Source organism: Aptenodytes patagonicus, chromosome 4 (genome assembly GCF_965638725.1).
Source record: "Aptenodytes patagonicus chromosome 4, bAptPat1.pri.cur, whole genome shotgun sequence".
Lineage (NCBI taxonomy): Eukaryota > Metazoa > Chordata > Aves > Sphenisciformes > Spheniscidae > Aptenodytes > Aptenodytes patagonicus.
The window spans coordinates 57839735-57865348 of NC_134952.1; the positions used below are offsets into that span (position 1 = coordinate 57839735).

Consider the following 25614-nt stretch of genomic DNA (forward strand, 5'->3'; position numbering starts at 1 on the left):
AACTAGTTGTCTTTTAATCATTTGCCAGACTGTAGTTCCATGCCTCCATAGCAATCATCATTTTTTTCCCCTCCATGTTTCACAGTAATCAAAGATCTACTACATACTTTTTAGACTATCTGTGGTTTTGGTAGGCAGATTACTCATTGAGGTAATCACTATTTAAACTTTTGTTTCGGTAAAAGTTCTTAAATTCTTTCATCATCTCCTTATTAGCTCATGTTAACCAGCTCCTCCCCCCCCCCCCCCCCCGCCTGAACAGCAAGCCCAAATATAACTTCTGCAGGAAGCCTGCACGAGACACTACTGAGACTGCTTCAAGGACAAAACACCTGCCATTTCCCACTTCACAAAGATAAGATTTTAAGTCTCAGCATGACCTCCGGCACGCATATAACGTCTACAATTTACCCATCATTCTTTCATCAAAATACGTATTTTCTAATTACAGAACATCATCACAGAAGGACCATTACAGATGTACAAGAGAAATATATAGTGGTCCAAACAAGATTTCCATCTTCCATGTAATATTTTACTATCTTCTCCTTCCCTGACCCTCCCTCATCCACACCTCCTTGAATTTTATAAAGCCTGGTGGCCTTACATCTCAAAACATCTTTCTAGTTGATCACATAAATGATTTCAGTGGCTATGACTCCAAGACAAAGTAATAAGCATCAAGTTAACACAATTACCAAAAAGGTGAGCGCAACATGTTTGTAAGCTTAGAAATATAAACTTTTACCTCAGTTGTAATGCAACTGGCAGCTGTATTTTAAGTATATTCCATTTTCCAGCAAAAATCTTTGGTTAGCAAAGCAGAAATACTACACAAACTGCAACTTCATCAACAAATTTCAGAACATCATTTCAATGAGGCATGTGCTGTTAAAGAGAGCCCAGGTTTCTAAATTTCAAGCCAACTAGACTTTAAAATAAGTTCACTTTCATAGTTTAGAACCAGAACAAACCATGTCCAAACTACATATTCAAATTTTTATAAAAATTAAGGTTTAACATTTATTTTACATCTAGCTTTCCACATCCATGTGGGGACAAGGAATCAGAATGTACATAACTATAAGCAGTGCAAAAGTGGTGCCAGTGCGAAGTCACAGATGCACAATAAAGTGATAGTACAAGACTAGAGAAAATGAAGCTATGGATGTTAAGAATGGAGACCAAAAAAATCAAACAAGGAAAAATATGAAGGAAGAGGGCAGGAAAGAGGAGAGCCGGATGTTTAATAATGCCCTTGTTGCTGCAAAGATAAACTAATGGCACAAGACAATGTTTCTTGTAGAACAAAAATCCAATAGCAATGAGTCTTTATTCACGTTTAGTCACCTGACATGAGGAAAGTGTCTGTTGCATTAAAATAGTCATCAATGTAAATGGCAGCATGGCTGAACAAGTCCTTTTCAATGGTAACGAACATCCCACATAGTAAAGTCACTTCAACACAGCCTCATGACAATTCCCACATCAAAACAGTACTTTATTTTATATTTTTTTTGCCTCATCATTACTCCCACATTAAGATCTTTCAGCTGTCAAGTGTACAAGGTGAAGAAAAAGGTTCTCAGTCAGCAAACACAGGTGCATCAGGAAGTATCTCCACAATACACCACTTCAGATCTGCTGGGTCCCAAGTCCATCCTTGAACGCTGGGCTCCCAGCACCAAGTGTAGCATACTACTAAGGCTACACTACTATGTTAGCTTATTAATTCTGCATACATCAGGCCGAACAATGTGTCAACCTGCAACAGACTGAGCATTATAACTGAAAATGGCAAAAGATTCACTCTATTGAACTTTACATCATTATTTGATGTTAAACAATGAGGCAAATCCCAACAGTATATACAAAAACCAGCTTTGCTTTTACAAAAGATTTTGTTTCCCACATTGATTAATCCAGGCAGCTAACTCATTGGTTTATGCAACTTTATTGAAGAAAATAAATCAATTACTAGTAGAGCTATTAGTTGATCACTCATCCATTGACAACTTGCATCATTTATTCAGTGCTATATTAAACAGTGTTTTGGAAGACAGATTAACTAATAGCTCCAAGCCTCCTAACAAAATTTAAATGAATTACAAAAATGTTCTTAGACCCTATTTTGGAATACAAGGGATGTTTGACTTCCAATTTCCATTCTCTGTAAAACAAGAACTGGTCATTCCTTTATTGACATGCATAAGATACATCACATTTTCTGTTCTGCTGATGCTATAGATTCAGTACCAATTCTCCAGACACATCAGTTATGAGCAAAAGTATAATAAAACCTCAGTTCTCTAACACTGGAAGGTTTGGAACAAGATGGATGTTGCTACAGCAATGTTACTTCTTTGATGGGAGAAAAATGAACATCCATCTCCCCTCCCCCCTTCAGGTGATATCTTCAGTATCGGTTAGAGCAGTGAGGAATGTTTGTTTTTAATCTCATAACCAAGTTAGAATGAAGACATTGGCCACATAATACACATGCTCCATTAAAAAAAATTCTGAATCTTGGGCAATTGTTCTTGTGTAACTACTTTACAGATTCTAAAAGCAGTTATTGTCCAAAGCTGGAAGAACTAAAGTCTTCTCAGATGAGCATGTGCATGAATGGAAGGAGGTAAACAAAAAAATAAAAAAGATGAGGTCTGATAGGGGAGCAGCCGGATAAGAAAATCAAAAAAGGAACAGTAATTTAAAGTTTATTCCAGCTATAATGCAGGTTATTCTGACTTTAAGGTAGCATCACATGGCATACTTCTGAGTCCATTCCCGAGATATTCTGTTGTACCTGCAAATAAAAACAGGAATTGAATTAGTGTCAGCATGAAAATGACGATTTCCTAAACAGTTAATGATTAAGTATCACTTTATCCCCATCTCCCTATTCTCTTCACACTAAGAGAAGTCTCTTTCTATACTAAGATATAATTGAACTGAAAAAACTGAACAAATCCCTCCCTAGACTAACTAGGATATTCTCTAATTTATATGAAACACTTCAAATTCAAGACAAGCAGATTTGCTAGAAGTCTATTGTGAAAAACTACTGAAGGGGAAGGAATAGAGACCACCTGGGGTCGGAGAGGCAAGGGGAGTGTTTTGTTTAAATATTGTACTTAAGTAAAGATTACAGAGTATCACATGCCATAAGTAAAGATTACTTGGTTAATAGTATCATTGGATACAGAATGCCAAATTTCCCATTTTAGAGTAAAACAACACTAAGCATTTCTTCACACTTAATACTCTCTTTCCACATGAATATACTGCTCAAACAATTTTTAAAAAGGACATTAAAAGACTATTTAAGTACACTACTTCCACAGGAATTGAGTTGACAATTAGTTTATACTTAACTCCATGCTTGTCAGTGAGAAGTTAATTTTCAACTATACAAGCAGAACATAATCCCCATACATTTTCCTAGTTTATATGTAGAAGACAGACACTGCTGAAAAATAAAAAGTTGAAATTTGGATTGTCTAAATTCACCCGTGTCTACGCATGAGGTCTGCTACAGGGCATCACTTTTAACGAAATTCTGACAAAATCTGGGTAAATACTTACCAGAACAAGTTGAAAAGCTGGCTCAAAACTCGATAATTATTTCATACTATCTTTTTTTTTTGGCCATGCAAGAGCAGTATCTGTGAGAAATAGTGACTCGCCAATACATTTCACACTAACCACAGACCAAGCTGTTAAATATCCAGGTTCAGTAACTGGTGCATCCATTATCTGTTAGTTAATCCAGTGCCTTAGAGCATGCAGCACCCAAGTGCTGACAAGTTTCCATTTTGTTAAATGCACCATAATGTGCAGATATTCTTACCCTACAGCATAGCGTATTTCTCTGTCCACTCTCTTGCTAACCTATTGTACCTAATTGGACAAGTATATTTAGCATTAATATATATATATATATATATCAAAAAACCAAACAAAGTCTACTTCATATAATTCTTTCTATCTGTGCAAAATGTTAAAAACACATAAGGAAAAATAAGCTGTTTCAACACAGATAGGAAAAAAGTTATGATGCCTTTTTTCAAGTAGAGCACCAAAATTAAAGGTCAAGCTGCTACCCAAAGAAAGCACCAAAATAACAAAGCTATCTTTTCCTCAAAATGAAGATCTAACTATATTCTATTTATGCATGGTAAGCAAAAAACTGGGCAATACATACTTCAAAATACTGCCACGCATGTGAGAAAAAGATAGTCGTCTCCACTCACAACTCCAAAGGTACTAAGCCTGTTTGTTTTTAAATTACGTACTATCAAGAATAGGTACTTCTTTGACACAAGTTCTCTCCATCCCAGATTTTCACAAAAGGCTCACTCAACACAACTGCTGTCTGACAATGCACTCTTACAAAGTTTGTTAAAATATTAGTCTTGTGCAACTCTGTACTTACTTGTCTCTGTCTGTTTTATAGATACGTGCAATCTCTGGCACTAGTGGGTCATCTGGATTTGGATCACATAACAGTGAACAAATGGATAAGAGAACTGTAAAAAAAAAAGAATTCTCAATAGCAAAACAGGAGCAACAATCTCAGAAAAAACGGAGCACAGATCTTTGCATTAGCACAATGTCAACACAGGAAAGAACCTAAAAAGCCTTTTCCTGATATACCGCCAAAATAAATTTATAACCCACTCTAAATAAAAAGCCCAGAATGACTTAAAAGTTCGTAAGAACTATGTTTCCTATTTCCCAATACTTACAGCTGTCAGTAAGCACACACAACAACAGCACTGTTGTCCCCTGCACTATGACGCAATGTAGCAGCCAACAAAAGCACATTATTATGTGTTCTGATGATCAGCATATTCCATGGTTTTAATCATTAAAACTAGAACTTCTTCAAATTATTTAAAAAAAAAAACATTGAGACTGAATTCTTTCTCTGTTGCATGTAAGGTAGCAATACCCTAGTCTGCACAATAAAACTACACATACGTTGTAAAATAAAGGAGTAACAGTATTGTAGGCAGCTATGAGGACTTCATCCTCTACTCTCACAGCAGCTTTGAAAGAAAAACAATAGTGACAGCATTAAAATGTAGGGAATCCACATTCAAATCACAAACCTACTCCTTGGACAGACAGGAATTACAAGTTCTATAGACAAAGGAGCACTTTGATGATCTTTTGAAGTCACAGTGACCAGTGGCTTTGAGGCAAAACAAAATTTGATCATCGTGAAAATATTTGAGAATTAACTGTTATTTACTACAGTAAAATGAGGAAAGCTACAATGCTTCTATTGCAGCACAACATCAATTTATCCTGAAGCAGAATCAGTAAGCTTAGTTCATGATGTAATACAATGCCAGTGCACAGTGGCAGAAAGCAACATGTATCAATAACAGTTTTCTTTTATTCATCTACCACAGAGATATACCAATATAATTCTGCATGTAACTCCAGACAGACTCAGCCAAAAAACTATGCAGATTTCATTATTAAAAACTGACTTTAAATTAATCTTTAAATTAATATGCAAGTGTGTATCTACATGGACAGCTGCAAACAAGCATTTTCTCAGCCTTAACTCAAATACACCACCACAGGCCTGTTTCAATCCAAACGCTGGCACATTCCTCTGGGACCAAGCTAGTAAGCTCTGCTAAGAATACTGAAGCAAGTAAGTAGCAGAAGGTGTTAGAAAAAACAAACATCCATTAAAAATGCAGTAAGGTATCATTATCAAATTGGCAAAACACATGCTAGAATGAGTAAGGGAAATCAAGAAATGGGTAAGAACTCAAGACAATCAAAGCTAAAAGCACAGCATTCAACACAAGGTGGAAACATTTCTTCTTCACGGAAGTTACCTTTAGAAATAGTTAAAGCAGGAGACCACTGTGATCTTAGAATATCAAGACAAATGCTGCCATTACTGTTAATATTTGGATGATAGATTCTTGTTGTAAATGCAACCTGCAACAAAAAAAAAAAGTGTGTTTCGGTCTATGGCAACAATGACATCACCCCTTCTTCTCAGTCAAGCTATTAGTCAATTCAGTTTACTCTAAAAGAAAAGGATTAAGCAGTTAAACTGCATCAAATTCATGGAAATGCACCCAAGCTGCAACCTCTCAGTTTCCAATTACCAGGCACCATTTCAAACAGAGAGAGGGCAAGTATGAGGCTGTGTTTTAAATCACAGGTGCCTGTATCATGATGAAGACACCCAACAGAAGCGCCTGAACCACAGTAACACTGCTATCACAGAGCTAAAGAACTTCAAACATCGCAGTCACTCCAAGTGTGTGCTTTCGTATTGACTGAAAATTGGAAGATGATGCTAGTGGCTGATAAAGCTACAAAAAAAAGCATATTTTACAATTACTCCAAATTCTAACAGATACCATCTTCACTATAGCAACACAAAGCTAATGAGTTTTCCTATCAATTAAGAAAAACAGAAATAAAACCAAACATCATTCCAAGACATTCAGAATTCACATATATGAATTTGCTCCTAAAATATATGCTAACACACCCAATTCTTGTGGTAGTCAGAGGGGGACCTAGCCATCTAATATACTGTAAGAATGCGTGAAAAGTAATATTGTCAAGTTCTCACTTCAACACAGATGCTGACAATTTCTCTCCTGTACTTGGTTCTTTAAAGAGCACTAATTTCACAAATGAGAAAGCAATACTTACCTTAGGTGGTTTGAAAGGGTAGTCTGTAGGAAAGTGAATTGTCAAGAAGAATACACCACCCTGATATGGACTGTCATTCTGTCAAAGCAAACAAATAATTCTCCTGTTATCATCTTTAGGACTAAATATCACCGAAGATGATGTTTTTAAATAAATAAAAGGAGAGGAAATTTGTTTAAACAACTGAACTGTTTAATCCACCAATACAAGAGAAATGCAATTAAAATTCAATTACTACTTCCTAAGGTAAGCGATACAGAACACATACAGGTCACTCTCTGTATGGACCTCTCCAAGCTAATGCTTCATAGAAAGCAGCTTCTCTGACAATCCACTCAGGACAACTTGGCAAAAGCATCCAAATGCCTCTGAGACAGCTCCGAGAAGTAATGTTAACAGAGCGGGGGTCCTGTCAGGTTCAAAAACCTCAAGTTCTGTGTTTGGAGCTTATTTTTTACAACCACCCAAGTTCACAGTGGCCATGGACAGCTCTAAGGGCCTCCCATTCCCTCTTAAGTTCTGTCCTTAGGCATTGCACAGCCCTGCAGAAAACTTATGAATACACAGCTAACTCCTTGTTCCTTGCAAAAAAATCCATAACAAAAACAAAATAAAAAACCCGCACCATCAAATGAAAAACCCCCATCAAGACTGAAGTGAATTCTTCCTCCCTTTCTGTATTAGAAATTCACTGTAATCTAGTATGGAAGAGTATTTTACATTTCCATGCTCCAAGGAAACAATTATGGGGACAATTCATTCAGGCGTTAATTATTAGCAGTAAAGCAACATGTGGAAGTAAAAACGCTGATAGTAAGCAGAGAATAAATGGAGTGACTAAATAGGGATTGCGTAAGTTACTAGTTAAGAGAAGAAAGATGTAAGAAGTTTTTACTTGAAACTACAACTAAATTTCTGAAATAGAGCTAACAATTTCATTGTTTAACCTGAAGGCTACAATGCTTTTAATTCTGGATTCAGGACTAGGGAAAATGAATTTAAGACACACAGAGTACGCTTCTGAATTATTTGTAAATTGAATTTTTATATTAATTGCAAGAACACTTCACCAATGTGAGGAAATAACTACATCTTACTTAGTTAAATACCAGAAAATGAAATTCTGCAACACCAGACAAGGGACTCAAACCTGAAAACATGTAGGTTATACCCTACCCAATCTCTGCTGAAAACCTAGCAATCAAGATACAACCTCTTGTATTTGGTCAATAGAGGAAGAGCCAGAAAGCAACCCTTTTACTGTGCATATTCTGGGGATACTTTTTAGCAGTTACAGAAACCGCTCTTAGAATGTGTTAAACCAATGCAAGCTCTCTTACACCTATCTAAGAAAATCACAGCCTGTATAATACCCTATTGCAGAGGTGGAAGGCCAGATGATTGGTTCTACAATCCTTGTCTGTTATTAAAGGCGCTAAGCAACACCACAGGAACACTAGAACTACTAACACCACACTTCTGTCAGGGTACTGCCCAATCTTGAAACAGGAATGCAGACCTTTTGACACCACAAAAACCATATGGGGAAAAAAGGAGCTGTACATTATTAAACCAGAAGGGGAAGCTAAAAATAATAATCCCAATTTAAATTCAACTGATGTTTAATACCTTACAACCATGCAGACACCAGCCACGTAAAATCATACTCAGTATAGTGCAGAACATTCCTTGCCATTTAAGCATGAATATAGCTATAAACAGTTATCTTTGAGGCACCTAGTTATAATCAATGAGAACCAGGGACTTTGGAATGGAGAGCCATTTTTCCAGTCAGGTGAACCTCTAATAAGCACATTTTCCATAGCGATCTCCTAAAATCACACTTGTAGCTATATATAGTCAGGGCAATTCAGCATCAATGATATTTAATTCCTACTCTGTACCCTCACCAGAAGCATCACATTGTGGCTGCAAGTCTACTGGCATCCAGTATGTCTTCTCAAGTTACAGAAGGTTTTGTTTTCTAAATATAGATAACCAGCCCTGAGAACTCCAGATGTCAAGTGTTTGCAGGTTATGTTTTCAGTAAAGGCAAACATTTGCCTTCTTTACTCTAACAATGAAAAAGTCACATTCAGGTTTCAGATGCTTACTGAATATTTAACACAGACTTTTTTCCTCCAGTCATAACTGGAACCTCACATTTCAGTGACTTTTTCCCCTCCATTCCTAAAAGTATTCAAGATCTCAGTGCGTGACACCAGACTGAATAAGGACGCCCTGTTCTGTTCTAAGATCCACACAAAAGCATCCCAACTAATTCCTGACACTGGGACCAGCTCCTAGTACAAAGTTTATGCAAGATTCAAACTTTAGAAAAAGTTAAATGCAAACAAAGTCTCTAGATATTAAGTGATAATGCCTAACGTTGCTCTAGAGATCATTTCAGCTGAAATACATGTCCTCATGAAACGTTCCAGCAATAAAATAATCATCATCAGACTGATTCCCCGCCCCCCCCCTTCCTCTTCTGTTACTGTAAGGAGTATCTCTAGAACTAAAGCCTGATAAGGAGAGTTAAAAAAAAAAAAGTAAAACAAGAAACCCCACAGTTTCCACCTGAATAAGAACTACTAGTTTAATATTACATCACAAGAATTAGAATACTTACAGGTCCCATAATTGTGGCTTGCCAATGAAACACTACAAAAGAAAAACTCCGCATTATTATCTATGCATGATAGGCTTTGAGTTAGCAGAGCAAAACATAAAACTTAAGGTTACTTACTGTCATCTCCAACAGGACCTGCTGAACACTGTGCTGGAGGATCACGGGCTAAGTCACTAAGTTCCTTTAGGAAAAAAAGAACAAACAAACAAAAAAACCTGTTCAGAGAAGGAACGCTAATGAACTCGGCCATTTTTACTTCATGTCCAGCAAAAACCTTTAACAGTTTTTCCATATACAAACACAGAATAACGTCCAGTAACAACTATTAGAACCACTACATCAGTATCAAAAATGTCTTTGTAGAAGACAACGACCACCAAAGCCAGCTATGAAGGTAAACAGCCACAATGACTATGCTTTTCCAAATAAATATCACTACTGTACAGACACCCCTGCTGAAGAAGGGACAGGAAGAAGAGCAGGACACAGAGCCTGAAGTGGGCAAAGTCTAACCACTTTCCGATCAAGATTTTCAAGGATTCAGTCTTAGCTAGAGAAGCCCGAAGTGGGAAGAGAGAAAGCTATTGATGAGTCTTCATGAAACAGAAAGCATTATGTATTTAACATCTGATATTAAAACTCAGAACAGAAAGAAAAAAAAAAAACAACACAAACTCGGTTTCATTTTCCCCACTACCTCCAGCAGAGACGTATCTTAAAAGAGATTAAAGTAGACAGGAAAATTAAGAGCCTGACAAGTGTGGGAATCAGGCAAAATATCTGCATTTTTTATTTTAAACTTCACATTTAATACAATTATGCCTTCAAAATCCTGAATAACTGAGCTGCAGAAACAGTTCCCTCCCTCCCCCATTACAGAGGGAATGAAAACAGAAACTTCAGATGGAGGATTCCTTGTGTAGTATCAAGATTGCTGTGATGAATCAAAGCAGCTCAGCATTAATTTGTTTAAACGCTCTGCAAGTTACTTGTTTGGACAGTGTCTTTTAAAATTAAATTTATACTTTCAGTTGAAGTATGTAACAGATATGTTCCCTCTTCCCTGCTCTTTTTTGAATCTAAAAACGGCTTCAGGAGCTTCTATAAATCTGCACTTGTCAAGGCATCTAGAAGTCATGAGAAAAGGGAAAACCTTCAGTCCCTCTCCCATATATTAACAGTTGCACACAAGTTATTTTGCTGCAAGTCTATACAAGCCATTAAAACAAGAACTCTCCATTATTTTGTCAGACATTTAAAAAAACCCAGGCATACCTATTGTACTGGAAACACATGTGTATTTGGACCAGACAGCTAACTGTTTTGCCTGGGAAGATCCTAATGTACATCCTTGAAGTTTCACAAATTCTGCACTTGATAAAAATTTACTAAGTGTAAGCCAACACAAAATGAGGAAAAAAAAATTACGTTCCCTGTAACTTAAACACCTTGTTCTTTGGTAAGATGATAGCTCCTGCAAACACAGAGAGAATAACACTACTTCAACATGTAGAAATCCATACATTCAAAAAAACCCCCCAAAACCCACCCCAACCCCCCCCCCCCAAAACCACCAAGAAAACTTAGTCCCACATTTCCCCTCCCTACACATGCTAATTTTGATGAACTTTCCAGTTAACCAGATTTCAGTTTTGCTCTGGAATCAGACTGTTTTGTAAAATGGAATTGTATCAGTTTCAATAAGCAATGGCACAATGAAGTTAATATTATGGTTCATTTCACTGCTGCTGTTATTTAGAAGCATGGGCAACAGCTCTTTCCAGATCATCACAGTAAATCCATTTAGAGTGCATTTCTCTACACTTCCCAGTTATTATTGGGGGTTCCTGTGATAGGCTTATTTCTGCCATGAAATATCACTTATTAGGTCCATATGTTGTTCAGCACCTTCCAGAAAAAATTGTTAAGTTAGATTTACATTATCCATGTAAAGGCAAACAAGAAATGTAAAAGAACCTTCAGATAGAAAGCTTTTTTAAATTTTCAGGGTGGGTTTTTTTTTTTTTCCATTTAACAAATACAGGAGGTTTTGCTAATCAGGCTTATTTCTCATCTAAATATATTTTCCAGTTCTAAGAATGATCAATCATTTCCAAAATCTGAGAGAAAAAAGGTATTTTGTCCCTTAAAATAAGTGGTAGCAATGGAATAAGCAGAAAGACACAAATGTTACTATTTTAATGTAGTTGTGTAGTTATTACTGTATTATTTGATTTAATCGGGGAAGAAGATCAGATCCTATCTTGTTAAAACTATCACAGGGACTAGGAACTATGAGAAGGCTCTTCATGCAGTTTATGAAAATTATAAAAATTAGTAGCACGAACACAAGAACAAGAAAAGATCAGCATAAAGTGGACTGTCAGAGGTATGTGCATTAGACTAGAGAGCTCTTCAAAAGGTACTACTATCTTCAGAGAAACAAGAAGTCAGTACTCAAGATAAAAATAAGGTATTTAACACAGCAGGAAATGTAAAGTTTATCAATAATTCAACCAGGGAAAGCAAATAAGTAGGATTGCAAATGTAAGACAAATATTGAATTTAGTAAGTTCCAGTGAATAATTTGTGCAAAAAACCCTTCAGTAATATTAAGAATAATTTACAAGCTGAAACACATGAGTGTTAATATTCCAGTCTCCAGTCGCTTCAAAATACGTGTCCATACAGAGTTACCCCTTTTAACCACTTGAACAGTTCTAGAGAGCAAACAAGCAGTGATTTTCATAAGCTAAAGGACTAAAGTTTTGTCTGGCCCAAAACACTTCAGTAAAAAACCCTAACTGTGATAAGCAAAGCAGTTCAAAATACAGATAAGGTTAGGAACACATGATACACCACTTAGCATTTCAACCACAGAGGAAGTAATTTACCCACTAAATTCAGAAAGAAAAAAAAGCTGAGGTGGCACACATTCTTGTAGTTGCTCCTCTTAGGTACTGTGGTCAGAAGAGTAAAATTTGTAGTAAAGCTGTTTGCTCCAGCAGAGTGTGAAGTGGTGTGGAAGAATTCGGGCAAACACGAAACAAACATCGGCAAGCTTTGCCTGCTTACAGTAACACCAGACCTATTTCGCCTCCCTGTTAAGTGTGCAACACGTCACATCTACACAAAAGGAGGGAAGCTTTTTGCAACAAGGGAGCGGAAAGTTCTCTCTGTGTAACTGTAAAAAGTGCCTCGTTCTGAAAGCTACAACTCTGCTGAATCCAACAGGCAAACTGGAATAACAGGAAACTAAACAAGCAGAGGCAGATGGGCTGTGATATGTGGAGCACAGTTGAAGTGTTTCATTCAAGGAAAGGGAGGAGCTTTTTTTATTTTTTTTTTTTTTTTAAAGCTTCCCACTCAGCAGCAGAAACACAACCTGACCTTCCTTCTCATCTTAGCAATCAAGACCGACTATTCGTTAACAGGAAAATATTTAATCTGAAAAAAATTTCTAACATCAAAACTAAGCTTCATCATTTCCACGAGCCGATTGAAAAATAACTTTTAGGAAATCAGCTCATAATCATTCCCCTGCTTTCACCTATTTCTCACCAAGAAGGTAAAGACCACATTAAGTTTCATTTTATAAAGCAGAGTTTAACTAGTATTTTAGAATTAAGTGTTCCCAAGCATTTTTCTGTAAATTTTCTACGTATAAGGACGGACTTTATGCTTCTAATATTCCTTCTGCTGCAATACTTGCTATCTCCAACTTTGCTTCTTTTTGTTTACATTCAGTTTCAGTAGCACTTTCCTCTGTCAAGAGGTACTAAGTTACATCCCAAACTTTCTTAAAAATCCCCAAAGTAGGGCCCACATTTTCCTGGAGTCAGCTGCTGTATTTTTTCACTTTACAGGTGGCTTAAGAAAAAACATATAAATTCCCAAGGAGCAAATTCCAAAGACCTTACATAGAAACAATAAGCCAAATTTGGTTCAGATTGAGCTTTTACATGCCTATCGGAAAGGATTCGTCCTGAATTACAACTGTGACTAGTAGTCTCTGGCACTGCCAGAGGTTTCCGGTATAGCTCCAGCATATCACCATTTCTGTGTCCCAGTTTCCAAATATAAAGTTGTGATATTTCCTACCTCTCCACAAGGATGATTAGTCACTTAGCATTTTACAGATTTAAACACTGTTTAAGGAGTAAGTGCCAATGCTAGTGTTAGAGGACAACAGCGATGTAGCACATAGGAGAAGCAAAACATGTACAATTTTGCAACAGAGTTTTGGAAAACAGAGATAACTGGAAATACAGCAACAGTACCCGTCACTGCAACAGACCACTTTAACACAAATTCAGCACCATGTCTTCTGCCAGTTTCACATTAAGTCTACAGCAAGGTGTAGTTTTATTGGTGAAACAGCCCCATTCTTCATCTTCTCTCTTCTCTTTCTCCATAAATTCATCAAAAAGCTAACAAAAAATAAACCAGTATTTTCAAGACAAAAAATGCTTAGAAAAGCTAACTAATCTGCTTGTTTTGCACAAATATAATCATAACTAACATAGAAAATATGACTTATGCTTCAAGTGAGGATCCAAAACATTGACATGCGAGTGTGAATGCAAGACTACAATCCTATTATAAACCACAAAAGTGTCTTTTTTTTTGACAGAAAAGCTGCTAAAAAACCTCAAACAACTCCTCTCTACCAGCTATTTAAAAGATTACAGAAGTCATTTAAAGGATAAAGAAAATTTAAAGAATGACAAAGGATACCTCATCCAAATATGCACGAGCAAGACAGTGAAGGAAAATATTTAAGGGAACTAGCTGCTTTTCTCACAGAAGTTTTCAGGTCTCAGCAAATTCAGTAAGAAATGACAGCATGACGCCTACCCAGCTGCCTTCTTGCAAGATACCAAGTAGAGCAGCATCAGTGTCAGCTCCTTTTCTTCCCGTTTGTCAGAATTCATACTCCCTGTGGCACAACTGCTACAGTTTTCTAGTTTAAGCTGGAAATAGCCAGGGCTTATTTTTAATGATAGTAGCAGCTGACTTAAATACAGAGTGGCAGAAGATCACTCCTACCAGAGTGACAGAAGATCACTCATTTTCCTCCACAGGCATAAACTCACAGTTAGATTTAATATTGGTTTGTAACACAATTATTTGTTAGTATCATATATTGCAGCTTTCTGGTTTGTAGTCAGGAAAGCATAATGGAAAAAAATGGGGTTAATTTGCTTCAAGTTTCCAGACAATAACTCCTTCTACCTTGGAGGGCATGAAAGGTGATACACAGTTAAATCAGAAGTTTAAACAAAAAAAGGGGAAAAAACCCCAACACTTAAGCCAAACAAAAATCAACATTTATTAAGTGCTTGTCTAATGTTGTCTGTGACAAACAGGATATTTCAAACTCTAAGCATCCAAAAATTCATCACTGCGTTAGTCTTACTCATTAGCTCACAGCTGAAAACAGCTTTAAAAAAGAAGGAAGGACTGGAAACAGCTATAAAGGGAGGGGTAGAACATTTAAGCCTGTTTGAAGATTAAGAAGCATCAACCAGCAAAGAACTGGTGTGTGCCTCATCCCACACACCTGCATTTGCAACATTTGTTTCAGCATGAAAATTAATTACCCCTGGAAGCAGAAAATAAGTTTGAAAGAACAATGAATGTGGATTTCTAAGCTGAATAAGAAAGCAATGGCACAATACGCATCACAAGACAAGTGTAACCAGCAGAACATTATCAGTTTCAAACAAGCTGGCCTTTTGGCTAACAATAAATGGATAAAAACAATGTATAATGACAGTGCATAATACAGAAACATGTATGTTCCTGTCATTTAAAAAAAAAAGACATTAGAGCAAATATGCAGAGAAAACACACAAACAGCAGTCACAGAAAACAGTGAGGGCCAAAGAGCACAGAACAGTTTTTAAGAAACCCAAAACACGACCAGGAATGTAACAGTTGTGATTGTCCCTATCTTGATCATTCTGCCTGTTCTACTTTTCATGGTTCTCCTTTCTCAAGCCTTTAGTACTAAATTTTTCAGGCTACACACTGCATATTGTTTGTACAATGTCTAGTGTCAATATCATAATGGTATATTAGAACACAAATGTAAGAAATATTCATGTTTTAAGCCTTGCACTCAAGGAAGGAAATGCCAGACTGCTGTGCAACTGTAATTAAGTCACTTTGTGTGCTTGGACTGTGATACAAACTACTCAGATGACTACACACTATCTTTTCGAAGAACCTACCTTTTGGCACACAAGCCCTTTGTGAATGAGACCATTGTCTACAGCTCTTCTCATCTGTTCTGAAATTTGGAAGGTGTACAATGTAGGTAATGGTTTTCAGCAAATTTCAGAGTTACCGCAGCTAAAATGGCTCTCTATTGTATTCCAACCCTTTGCAGAGTTCACCTCTAAGCTGGACAGCTCTGACTGGAAAAGAAGCTCAGTTACCAACTTTGCTTTCCTGGTCACTCACTAAAGGCATTCAGAACCAACTTACAAAAAAGGTGGCAACTACACACCTATAGTTGTGCTTTGTACTCAAAGGTATGGCTTGTTTCCTCCAAAGTAATCAAAACCCACAGCAGCTGTCTTATTCAAGATGAAGAAAATCTGACTGCTTTACACACATCAATTCTGAGGTATTATAATAATTACCATTCCCTGAAAATAACAGCGCTATTGAAACATATATGCTCGGTGTAGGATGAGGGCTGTGCACATTGACTACAGTATGCTGAAGGGAAAAGTGTGAAGTGAAGCACTCATTAACTACCTATCAATGATAACCAGGTATTTGAATTCTGGCATTTCCAAGCTTTTGAATATCGGACCCTGAAACTTAGCATACTTTTCACTTGCAGGTTCTTCCTGCAAGAACCACACTGATCTTTGGTTCTGTAACCCAGGACTACAATGCAGCCCTCAGAGAAGAGGGTAACTAGTGTAAACAGGCCACAAGAGAAGCAGCAAGATGCACCTAGCTAAATGAAACAGAATGACTGGGAAATGAAGGGACAGATTAAATTCAGTATAGACAAATGTGAAGTGATGCACTTGGAAAGAAGTTTATATTCAAAGTAAGGCACTGTGGCCTGATGGCTACCACTCAGAAATGAGATTTTGGCATTGTGATAGACAATTTCACACAAATGCCAGCTTAACACTCATTAGATGCTGGGGTTTGGCAGCATTACGTGAGAGGAGAACCTTCCAACACGCTGCCCCGCAGCTTGTCAAGGACACAGTAACATACAGCAGAACCTCAGCCACCAGCATTTGACACATCAACCAGAAGCAGCATCTGTATGCACACTGCCCTGGACTCAATGTGACAGAGGCCTCCTAGAGTTTTCCAAGCCTACACAAACAACAACTTTGGGGACTGGTAGCGTATGGGACAAGTTTTTGTAGAAATCACAAGCGGCCTGAATTGGGCATTTAACCTTGGTAAGTCTGCACTTTCCAAATAAAGGTACACGAATTCTCCATGTTCTCAAGGAAATGTATGGAAAAGAGGATCGTATAACAGAAAGTTATCAAATTAATATTCTAACAAATAACACCACATCTGTAATCAGTGTGGTGAATTCATTGTTTGGAAGTAGTCTGATATATTATCCTGAAATTTAATTATTTAACCTAATGAACTCTGAAAATCAGCTCTCCTTTTAAAAAGCTGTCTTGACTTTTACCAGTCCATGTTTTGTATGAATCCAAAGATACATGTGAAAGCTATTGTAATATACCATAGGGGTATATTCTACGAACACAACTATGTGGGGATGATTATACTAGCTTATCTACAGCTGTACAATTACCCTATCATATTATGCTATTGTGTATAACTACCCTTCTGTGTTTTGAACAGCTAGTGGTAGAGATGCAAAACTAAGGGCCTGTCTATAGGATTAGGTACAGTTACACACAAAATCAGCTCACACTGAGCCAACAGAGCGTAAAAAAAACCCAAAAAAACCTGCTTCTGCAGTGCAGCTGCTCTTACAGTTGAGTTCCACCTCAGCTATCTACACTGATGTCCACAAGGGTCTTTAAAAAGCTAAAAAAAAAAAAAAAAAAAGATGATGAAGGAAATAGTGTTTAAAAGCACATTATGAACAGACTGCAACCTGAATTAGGGGAATGGAAGGGGGCCATTGCTTGTCTGGCAAATTGTCATTCAGGAGATTCTCCTATGTTATTCAAGGCAAGAAGAAATTAAAACTAAGGCTAAAAGGAAAAACAAAGTTTGCAGTTATCTGATTTAGAGAATTACCTGTCATTACTACTCAAATAGGCCAGCAAAGGTTGGGAAATACTACCTTAGAGCAGGACACTCATATTTACTAGAAACCGAAAAGAGCTCTTGGAAGAGCTCACAGAAGTGATGAGCACTTGACCAACCTAACTCCAGGTTACAGAGAAAGCTCGCTATAAAGTTAACTGAGCACTTAACACAATCCTCATGCCCTCCATCAGCAAGACCTAAAGCACTTTAGCATCTGCACTCAGTTCAGCTTGCAACTCTGGTGTCCAGATGCTTGTGGTAAGGATTAAACATTTGTCTCCTCCTTTTTTTACTGGGCCCTAACATTTGCAAAGCAGTCTGCAATCCTCCCATCTTGCTTTCTTAAAACCAGAATAAAACCCTATCACAATTACACTGGAAAAAACTGCAGGAGATCTCGAAGATGTCTAGCATATCACACATCTCAAAGGGATGAGGTTCAGAACAAAGGCTTCCTTTACACAAAATTTTAATACTGAAGTTTACTGTCAGTAAGAAGGCTCTGAACAATGTTTAAACAACATAAAAAAAATCCCCTCTATCTATTTAGCTTTCAGTCCCGAATCCTGCAATGCTCTGTTTGGCTCATTTTTCAGTATTAAACCGTGTCTACACCCAAGTGTTTTACGAAGAGTTGCCAAAGGCATAAACACCAATTTAAACTTGTGAATATAATTTTAACTGATTTTTTTTTTTTTGCAAGGCTTCCCCAACACAACTGACCACATTTAATGTATCAGATCAGTGCCCCATAAAAAGCCCACTGAAGTGAAAGTTTTTTTAAAAAAAGCTCCTGTACTTTCCATTTAGAGTTTGAGGCATTAAATTTAGATTCAAGAAGTTTACAGAACTGTCCAGCACGTGCAACTCAACACAGTTTAAGACTCTCTTCTGATAAAGCCAACTTGACAAAAAGCAACTGCATATAAAAATGCACTACTGACTGCATTCATATATACACTCTCACTGCTGGTTTAATTTCTTACCCTAATTTATTTTTTTCTGCATATTATACCGGCAGGTTACTACATCACATTGGTCACAGGAGGAAATGCATGCCTGTAACTCAGCCTTTCCAATGTAATCTACAGCATCTTAGCCTAAAATATCAACAAAAGTCAGCTTATACTGAGATATCAGACCTAATGCTGAAGTGCAGACCACACGTTCCCATCTGCCAGCTCTGATGCACAGGGGAGGGACCTATACAAGAACACAGGGCAGACAGTTAAAGTGGCAAAAGCTTAATATTTGCAACAGAAAGATTTATCGGAGATCGCGTATCAATGCCCTAATCTGAATTACACAAAAGCTCTACCCTTTTCCACTCCTCCTTACCAGCTGTCACTTGACATCTCAGACAAGGTTAAGAACCTCGATCCTCTCTCTCCTTCAGCAGTTCAACCCAGTGGATGCAGAGAAAACATCCGCAGGTAGGGGATGATGCCAGGCTAGAGGTTCATTCCACAAGGACCAGAGATGCCTTTGGCAAGGGGCAGTTTACTGCTCTGTATTCAACAGCTGCTACTTACAGCTGTTTACATCCTTCCCCCCTCCTTTACCCATTAATGTGTGAGCACAAAGGCATCAGTGCTTCAAAGCTGGTTACAGACTGGGGAGGCGGCTGAAGGGAGCTCATTCGGCAGAGTTCTACATCAGCTCTTCTGTAGAAGAAACTCAAGCAGGGAATAATAGCAAAAGCATTGGCTTACTTTCAAAACCAGATCTTTAAAAGCTGGAATGATCATAAAGAAAATGTTGGCTGGACAACCTTTTTACCCCGTACATTATCCTACCCAAATCCTTAACATACTGGAGAACTCTGTTTTTAAGGTATGCAGGAAGTACCCATCTAATGGAATATTGATCTCTGAAGTTCTCTAAATTACTTAAGCGAGATTATGATCCCCTTCTCCCCCCATCCCAATGCACACATTTAAAGATCCATGCTGACTGGAAACTTGTTTCACAAGCACAGTACCCAATTAACAGTAGAAATCTTTAAGTTACTGCAGTCCAAACTTTCTAGTTAAGGAAGCATCAATTTTCCTCTCATAAAAAGTGACTGGTTCGTAGTATAAATGTCACTTCCGACTATTTGGATAAGCTAAATCTTAAACAGAATTTAAGTGATGACAGCTTTCAGCTGATGCTAAATAATTTTATTCTTACTTAAAATTAACACTGAAGTTCTTTGATACTAGTGCTTCCCAAACTCCATTACTGAAATCATGATTTAAAATCAACCACTGCCTTCTGGCTCAACATGACTCTTCTGACCAGAGTGCCATAGGTGCACTGCATTATCTACTTGAAGCAAGACTTAGTCTACCCCTGGATCCTCAAAATAGTTAAGGTGAATTAACTAAAATAAAAAAGGTAATTCAATACATACACAGAGCATTCACAAAGGTTTAAAGCATTTTAACTAAGCTTACATCAACTGCATTTCATTAGCTAGTTAATCTTAACTTTCTGAGCCCCTAAACAGACAAATCCAGACTTATTTCTAGACATTCACTCAAAGCATAAGATCAATCACATAGCTTCAAGTTAGTTAACTACTTTGAATAAGCCCAGCAAACCAAATCCAAGACTGCCTGCAAAAATAAAGTATCATAGGTTTCATCTAGAGAAGAAAACTCAATTCCAAACAGCTTTTTCTAGTTAAGCTATTTTTTTAAAATTTCATACTAAGTTCAGAAGAGAAGAGTAGCAGTTTAAAACAAAAGTAATAAGCAGGCTTTATAACATTTTAACTGAATCACGTCTACAAAAGCTACACCTTTGGTTAAATTAATGCAGACTTCCATGCTGCCTTCTTTGCTGCATATTACATCCAATCTCTGAAAAATATTATGGATATCTCCAGGGTTAGTAGCATTTCTTATTACGAGCATGTGGAGGAGTGGGGTTAAAGTTGCAATTAATTATACATCTAGGAATAGTGCTGGAGGCTATAGCCATGAGGAAAATAGTTATTTAGTCTCCACTCCACCACTGTCAATGGAAGCCTTCTATCTGTACTTAAGCAGCAATAAATAGTTTTGGCACCTTCAGCTTTCAGGATGCCAACTCCACTTAAGATTTTCTAATAAAATACCCTGACATAATGATGCTGGTTTGTGCTATGCTTAACCAAATGGGCATAGACCACAGCAGGCACAAGTTTTCTTAAGGATTTCACAGACGAGACATTTCATGCATACATCTCCTGTATTAACTATTTTTAGCCTACCAAGATCACCACTTAGGCCTTTTATACTACCTCGCTTTAATGGATGCATATAGCAGTGATAAAATGGATGTATATCAATGATGTAATGTTCCCAAGTTTTCTCAATTTAACGCATTCCCCAATTCCCTACTCCTACATAAATGTTTCCCTACTACTAGATGATCATCATCGTGATTTGAACCGGAAGTGCCAATGTGCTGCAGCAATTATGGGATGTGCGTTTAGCGGGTACCACTCGACACTTCAGACCAAGACAATGTGCCACAAGCATGTATCAAGCATTTAGATACAAGCTCATAAATCAACATGAATTTGTTTCACTGCCTTTATGATAATTTGGGAAAAATGTCATCCTCAGGAAAGGAAACAGTTAAAACTGAGATGTAGGTTCACATTATTCCATGGCAAAAGCACTCACTTGTTACAATAAAACAACTGCCACTGGTGTGCAAAGCAAGCCGTATCAATACAACCAGAGTTTTGCCAATCCAATGCAGGCTACCCTCAGGGCAGATGGCACAGATACGATGATGAGCTCCAGCATAACATAATCTTTCTGAGACTGGCTATGTACCTGACACCTACTTCAGTTTGAAGAGAGCTTTATAAAGGGTGTTCCAGAAGTAGATAACCCAACACATAATGCACAAATACTCATGCGCTTTCATTCCCAAGCCAAAAGTAGAATTTGTCAGTTATGTTTTAAGTAGGGGTTGTGTATTCTGAATGTGTAACATACTTAAGATTAAATTTACACACACTAAGACAGTCTGAAAGTCTGATTTACCCACTATAATAAAGAATTTTATTTTGCTTGATACGTCAAGTCCATAAAGAGAGGGTCGGCCAAACAGACTGAAAATACCTTCACCGGTGCATTTGGGATGTCATCTGCTGCAGGAGACAATGAATTCTAGCTCTGACAGGTAATACCGCAAGTCAGACTAAATCAGCTATGTGTGATTACAATGTTCTGAGGTCCTGGTCTCTCTTTAGCCTGTTCTGATCTAGTGCCAACAATGTACCACAAGGAAGCAGAGAGTTTCAAGGTCTGATCTGTGACCTTACGATTGGAAGACAGGGGACCCCAACTCACCAGTGACAGAGTGCCATTCTCTGGCTTTACCGGTTGGCAAGATTAAAATCTAAATTCACAACCACCTTCTTACAAAATTGGTCCTGCTATTTTTGGATTTCAGCCTCAATCCCAGTAAACATTCGTATTGGAAACCATGTCTGGGAAGAAAGCAACTTGCAAGCAACGGTTTCAGTCTAGCAAAACATCACTTTCCAGGTTGACAAATACAAAATCAAAACTGTAAACCCTATGTGAATTTGCAAGTGTATCTTGTAGCATGGTGTGATTAAATTGATTAAAAATAGCACCTTCAAAAAAAAAAAAAACCCAACCAAAACCCAAAAACAAATAATAAAAGAACCCTAACCCAACCACCTCACCAATCCTAAACTCCAGCACTGGGTAAAGGAAGAAGCTTGCTACTACACAGTGCCACAGAGCGTAAGGACCAATACAGGACAAGAGACTGCACACAACAGGCCAAAACCTTGAACTCAAAGATACGACTTATTGATTCAAGAGTCATGCTGAATCGTTTTAAGGTTTTGACCACCAGATTACTACGTAAGTGGGGGTTTGCCTCAGTTTATATGTGACAATAAATTCTTACCTGCAGCGCCTGAATGTGTTTCATAAGCATGAGTTGATGACAAAGCATACCAGGGAGTATCCTAGCTGTGTTTCAACTCAAGTGATATCATCCGCTAATACAGGGGAACAAGTTCTGATGGCAGATTCAAAAGGAATTGTTTTGAAATTCTTGTGAGAGCGTAGCCATAATTGAAAGACAATTCATTTAGCTAGCACTAATTCAGAACAGATTTAAAATTTTCAGGGATAACAGAACTATCCTTTCACTAATAAATTATAAATAACCTCATTTTGACTATAATATGCCCACAAGCACTGCCAAAGAGATGTGACATTACAGTAAGACTAATAGGTGGCAAACTTTAGACAGCGACTATAAAAGGCGTTTTGTGCACCAAAGTTTAGTTCACCGATTTCAGGACACACTGACTTTCTGCCATCTTGGCAGGCTACGAGATGACCAAGAAACTCCTCTCAGCTCTCGAAATACGTAAATGCTCCACGTAGTTCGCGTAGGAGCACAGATCAGCAGCGACTTCCCGGTAACGCCACTGCGCTCCCATCGCGTTTGCCATTACATTCCAGCAATTCCCAAACCCGAAGCGCTGCCGCCGAGAAACCCTAAAGCTGCCCAAGCGCGACCCCACGTCGGGAACCTTCTTCCCTGGGAGAGGTTAAAAAAAAAAAAAAACACCAAAAAAACCCCCCACCAAAACCCAAAAAACTTTCATCACCTCGGCATTTTTTCCGAGTTAGCCGCGAAGTTACTCCACCCGGCTCCGATTGTGCAACGGGGAAGCGGCGGCGCGGTGCGCGCTCCCGCCCGGCGCGGGGGGCGAGGCGAGGCGGCAGGCGATCCCCGGGCGGCGGGAGGGCCGAGCCGGCCCCGGGGTGGAGGGGGGGGGGGGGGGGGGAACGCGGGGAGAGGATGGCACCGCGGCAGCTGCTCCGGAGTCGACGAGAGCGCGGACGTGCGTGTGTGTGTGTGTCATGTTATTGCAGAAAGCGAGAGATCCCGGAAAGAGCCCGAACTAGGCGAACCCGCCGCCATCTTACAATGCGGGAAAGAAGTTGCACGCCAGAGAGGAGAGACCGGCCCGAGAGGCCGGCTGCCTGCCCCGGGGAGGGCCCCGATCGGACCGAAAGCCCCTCCGGCACACATGTACCGGCACCATCCGGGCCGGCCGGCGGCGGAGGAGCAGCGGCGGCGACGCCACCGACACGCCGGGGTGGCTCCGGGTTGCGCTGACATTTGAGCGTCCCCAGGAGCTGCCGCTCCCCGCCCGCGGGAGCGGCGCCGCCCGCGTCCCGGCCCCAACCGAGCTCCCCCGCCCTCCGGGGCCCCGGCCGACCTCCGAGGTCGCGGGCCTAGGCCGGGAGAGAACGGCCTCACCGCCTCGGCCGGGCCGCGGCCTCGCCGGAAGGAGCCGGCCGCTGCCCGGCCCGGCCCCGCTCCGCCGGCCTCCCGCCTCCCGCCTCCCCCTTCCCTCCCCCGCCGAGCCCGGCTGGCGCTCCCCCGAAGCCGTGCCCCTCTCCTCCCGGCGCGGGGGTGAGGGGGGAAGGAAAAAACAAAAATAAAAAAGACCGAAGTGGGGAAGGGGGGGGAGCGGGGGGCAGGCGGAGGAGGAGCCGCGGCGCTCACCTTGTTGATGCGTTTCAGCGCCATTGTGTGCGAGTGCCGCCGCCGCCGCCGGGCCCGTCTGTGCGCCGCGGTGACTCCGCGCTCCGCTCGCGCCGAGGGGGGGCCGGGAGGGAGGGAGCAAGCGAGGAGGAGGAGGAGGTGGGGGAGGAAGGCGGAGAGGGGGGAGGGGGCAGCTGCGCTTCTCCTTCCTCCGGAAACAGCCGAGGGGGGCGCCCGACCGGAGCGCGGCGGCCGCCCAGAGTCCTGCCTGCCTGCGGGCAGCGAGGCCGTGCGCCGGGGAGGCTGCCGGGGGAGCGCTCCGCCCGCCGCGCCGCTTCGCCGCCTCCCGTCACCGCCGGGAGGAGGAAGGGGGTGCGGGGGAAAGCCGAGAGGCGCCGCCCGCCCGAGAGAGAGGGCGAGAGAGCCCAGCACAGCCGCCGCCGCTGGCCAGGCCCAGACGCGGCGGAAGGCGGAGCCGGCGGGGCGGGGCGATACACGCCGCCGCCGCCAGCGCCCCCCCCGGGGGCGAGGGGGGAACGGGGCGGGACAAGAGCCGCCGGGCAGGCCAGGCGCATGCGCCGCCTGTGTGTGTTGTGGCCCAACCCCGCTGAAGCAAGGGGACGATCTCGCGAGCGCCAGGCGCGACTGCCGCGCCGGCGCGCAGGGAGGGAGGGAGAGGGGCAGGAAGGTTCTGGGGCTGCCCGCGGGCGCCCCGGCGAGGGCAGCGCCCCGCGGTGCCGCTGTACTGCCTCCTGCCGCCGCCCGAGCAGCGCCCCGCAGTGCCGCTGTACTGCCTCCTGCCGCCGCCCGAGCAGGACTGCCCGGGGGCTCCGCTGCGGCGCGCCGGGCGCGGGCCCGCGGCATCCCCCTGGGCGCGGTGCCGCGCACCGCTGACGATAAACCTGCGCTCCTCCGCCGCCCTCCCACGAAATGGCTGCGGCGGCCGGATCTACATCTCCGCGCTGACGCGGAGGCGCGGTATCCCTCCGCGCACTAACAGGCCTCCCCAGCCGTCTGTCAGCGCCTGAGGGTGTCGGGGAAAGGGGGGCGCTGGCTCGTCCGCGGCCTGCCCCACGCCGTCGGGCCGTGCTGGGGGCCGGGCATCGCCTGCCGCCGTGCTCGGCGTCGGAGCCGCTTTCCGCCCCTCACGGCCCTTGTTCCCTCGCCTGTCCGAGCGGCCGTGTGGCGGCGCGGCGGACGGCCGGGGACTAGTTCGAGCGGCGGCGCGGCGAGGTCGACGTTCTTCCGCCTCGAAGAAATAACGCCAACGCTTTCACGCCCTGTGCTGCCGCGGGGCTCGGCGGGACGCGGAGCGCCTGGAAGCGGAGCAAGGAGGGCGCCTCGACGGGGGAGTGGGGGCCCTCAAGCAAAGGGGTTTGCACCTATCGCTATGGTGCTAGTGATACAGCTAAAAGTCTGCCCTTGCCCGGGAGAGGAGCAGCATCAACAAGGAGTGCAGGCCTGGTGCGAGAGTA

The 25614-nt window shown here is 41.1% G+C and overlaps 1 protein-coding gene across 4 annotated transcripts; it reads right to left on the reverse strand.

The window, feature by feature from the left end:
- Positions 1 to 1296: 1296 nt before the first annotated feature.
- Positions 1297 to 24583, reverse strand: UBE2D3 (ubiquitin conjugating enzyme E2 D3). Of its 4 annotated transcripts, none has more exons than XM_076336829.1 (8): positions 24161 to 24583; positions 9449 to 9512; positions 9332 to 9363; positions 6700 to 6777; positions 5862 to 5967; positions 4436 to 4529; positions 3851 to 3900; positions 1297 to 2806 (listed from the first exon to the last, which is right to left on the reverse strand). In XM_076336829.1, exons 1-7 carry the CDS (start codon positions 24182 to 24184, stop codon positions 3852 to 3854), a joined length of 447 nt encoding a protein of 148 aa, XP_076192944.1. In that variant the 5' UTR covers positions 24185 to 24583; the 3' UTR covers positions 1297 to 2806; position 3851. The 4 variants fall into 4 exon arrangements, with proteins under 4 accessions (XP_076192944.1, XP_076192947.1, XP_076192946.1 ...); XM_076336832.1 differs by lacking the exon at positions 24161 to 24583 and adding an exon at positions 23253 to 23272; XM_076336831.1 differs by lacking the exon at positions 24161 to 24583 and adding an exon at positions 18754 to 18816.
- Between the last annotated feature and the right edge of the window lie 1031 nt (positions 24584 to 25614).

What these genes read in the sequence shown, in the direction of transcription:
- UBE2D3 (XM_076336829.1), bottom strand. Translation starts at nt 24,184, where the DNA reads ATGGCGCTGAAACGCATCAACAAG. An exon ending in AGGTCCTGTTGGAGATGACA is followed by an intron (nt 9,364 to 9,448) that starts GTAAGTAACCTT and finishes TTTCTTTTGTAG; the next exon opens with TGTTTCATTGGCAAGCCACA. An exon ending in TATAAAACAGACAGAGACAA is followed by an intron (nt 3,901 to 4,435) that starts GTAAGTACAGAG and finishes TTGTCCAATTAG; the next exon opens with GTACAATAGGTTAGCAAGAG.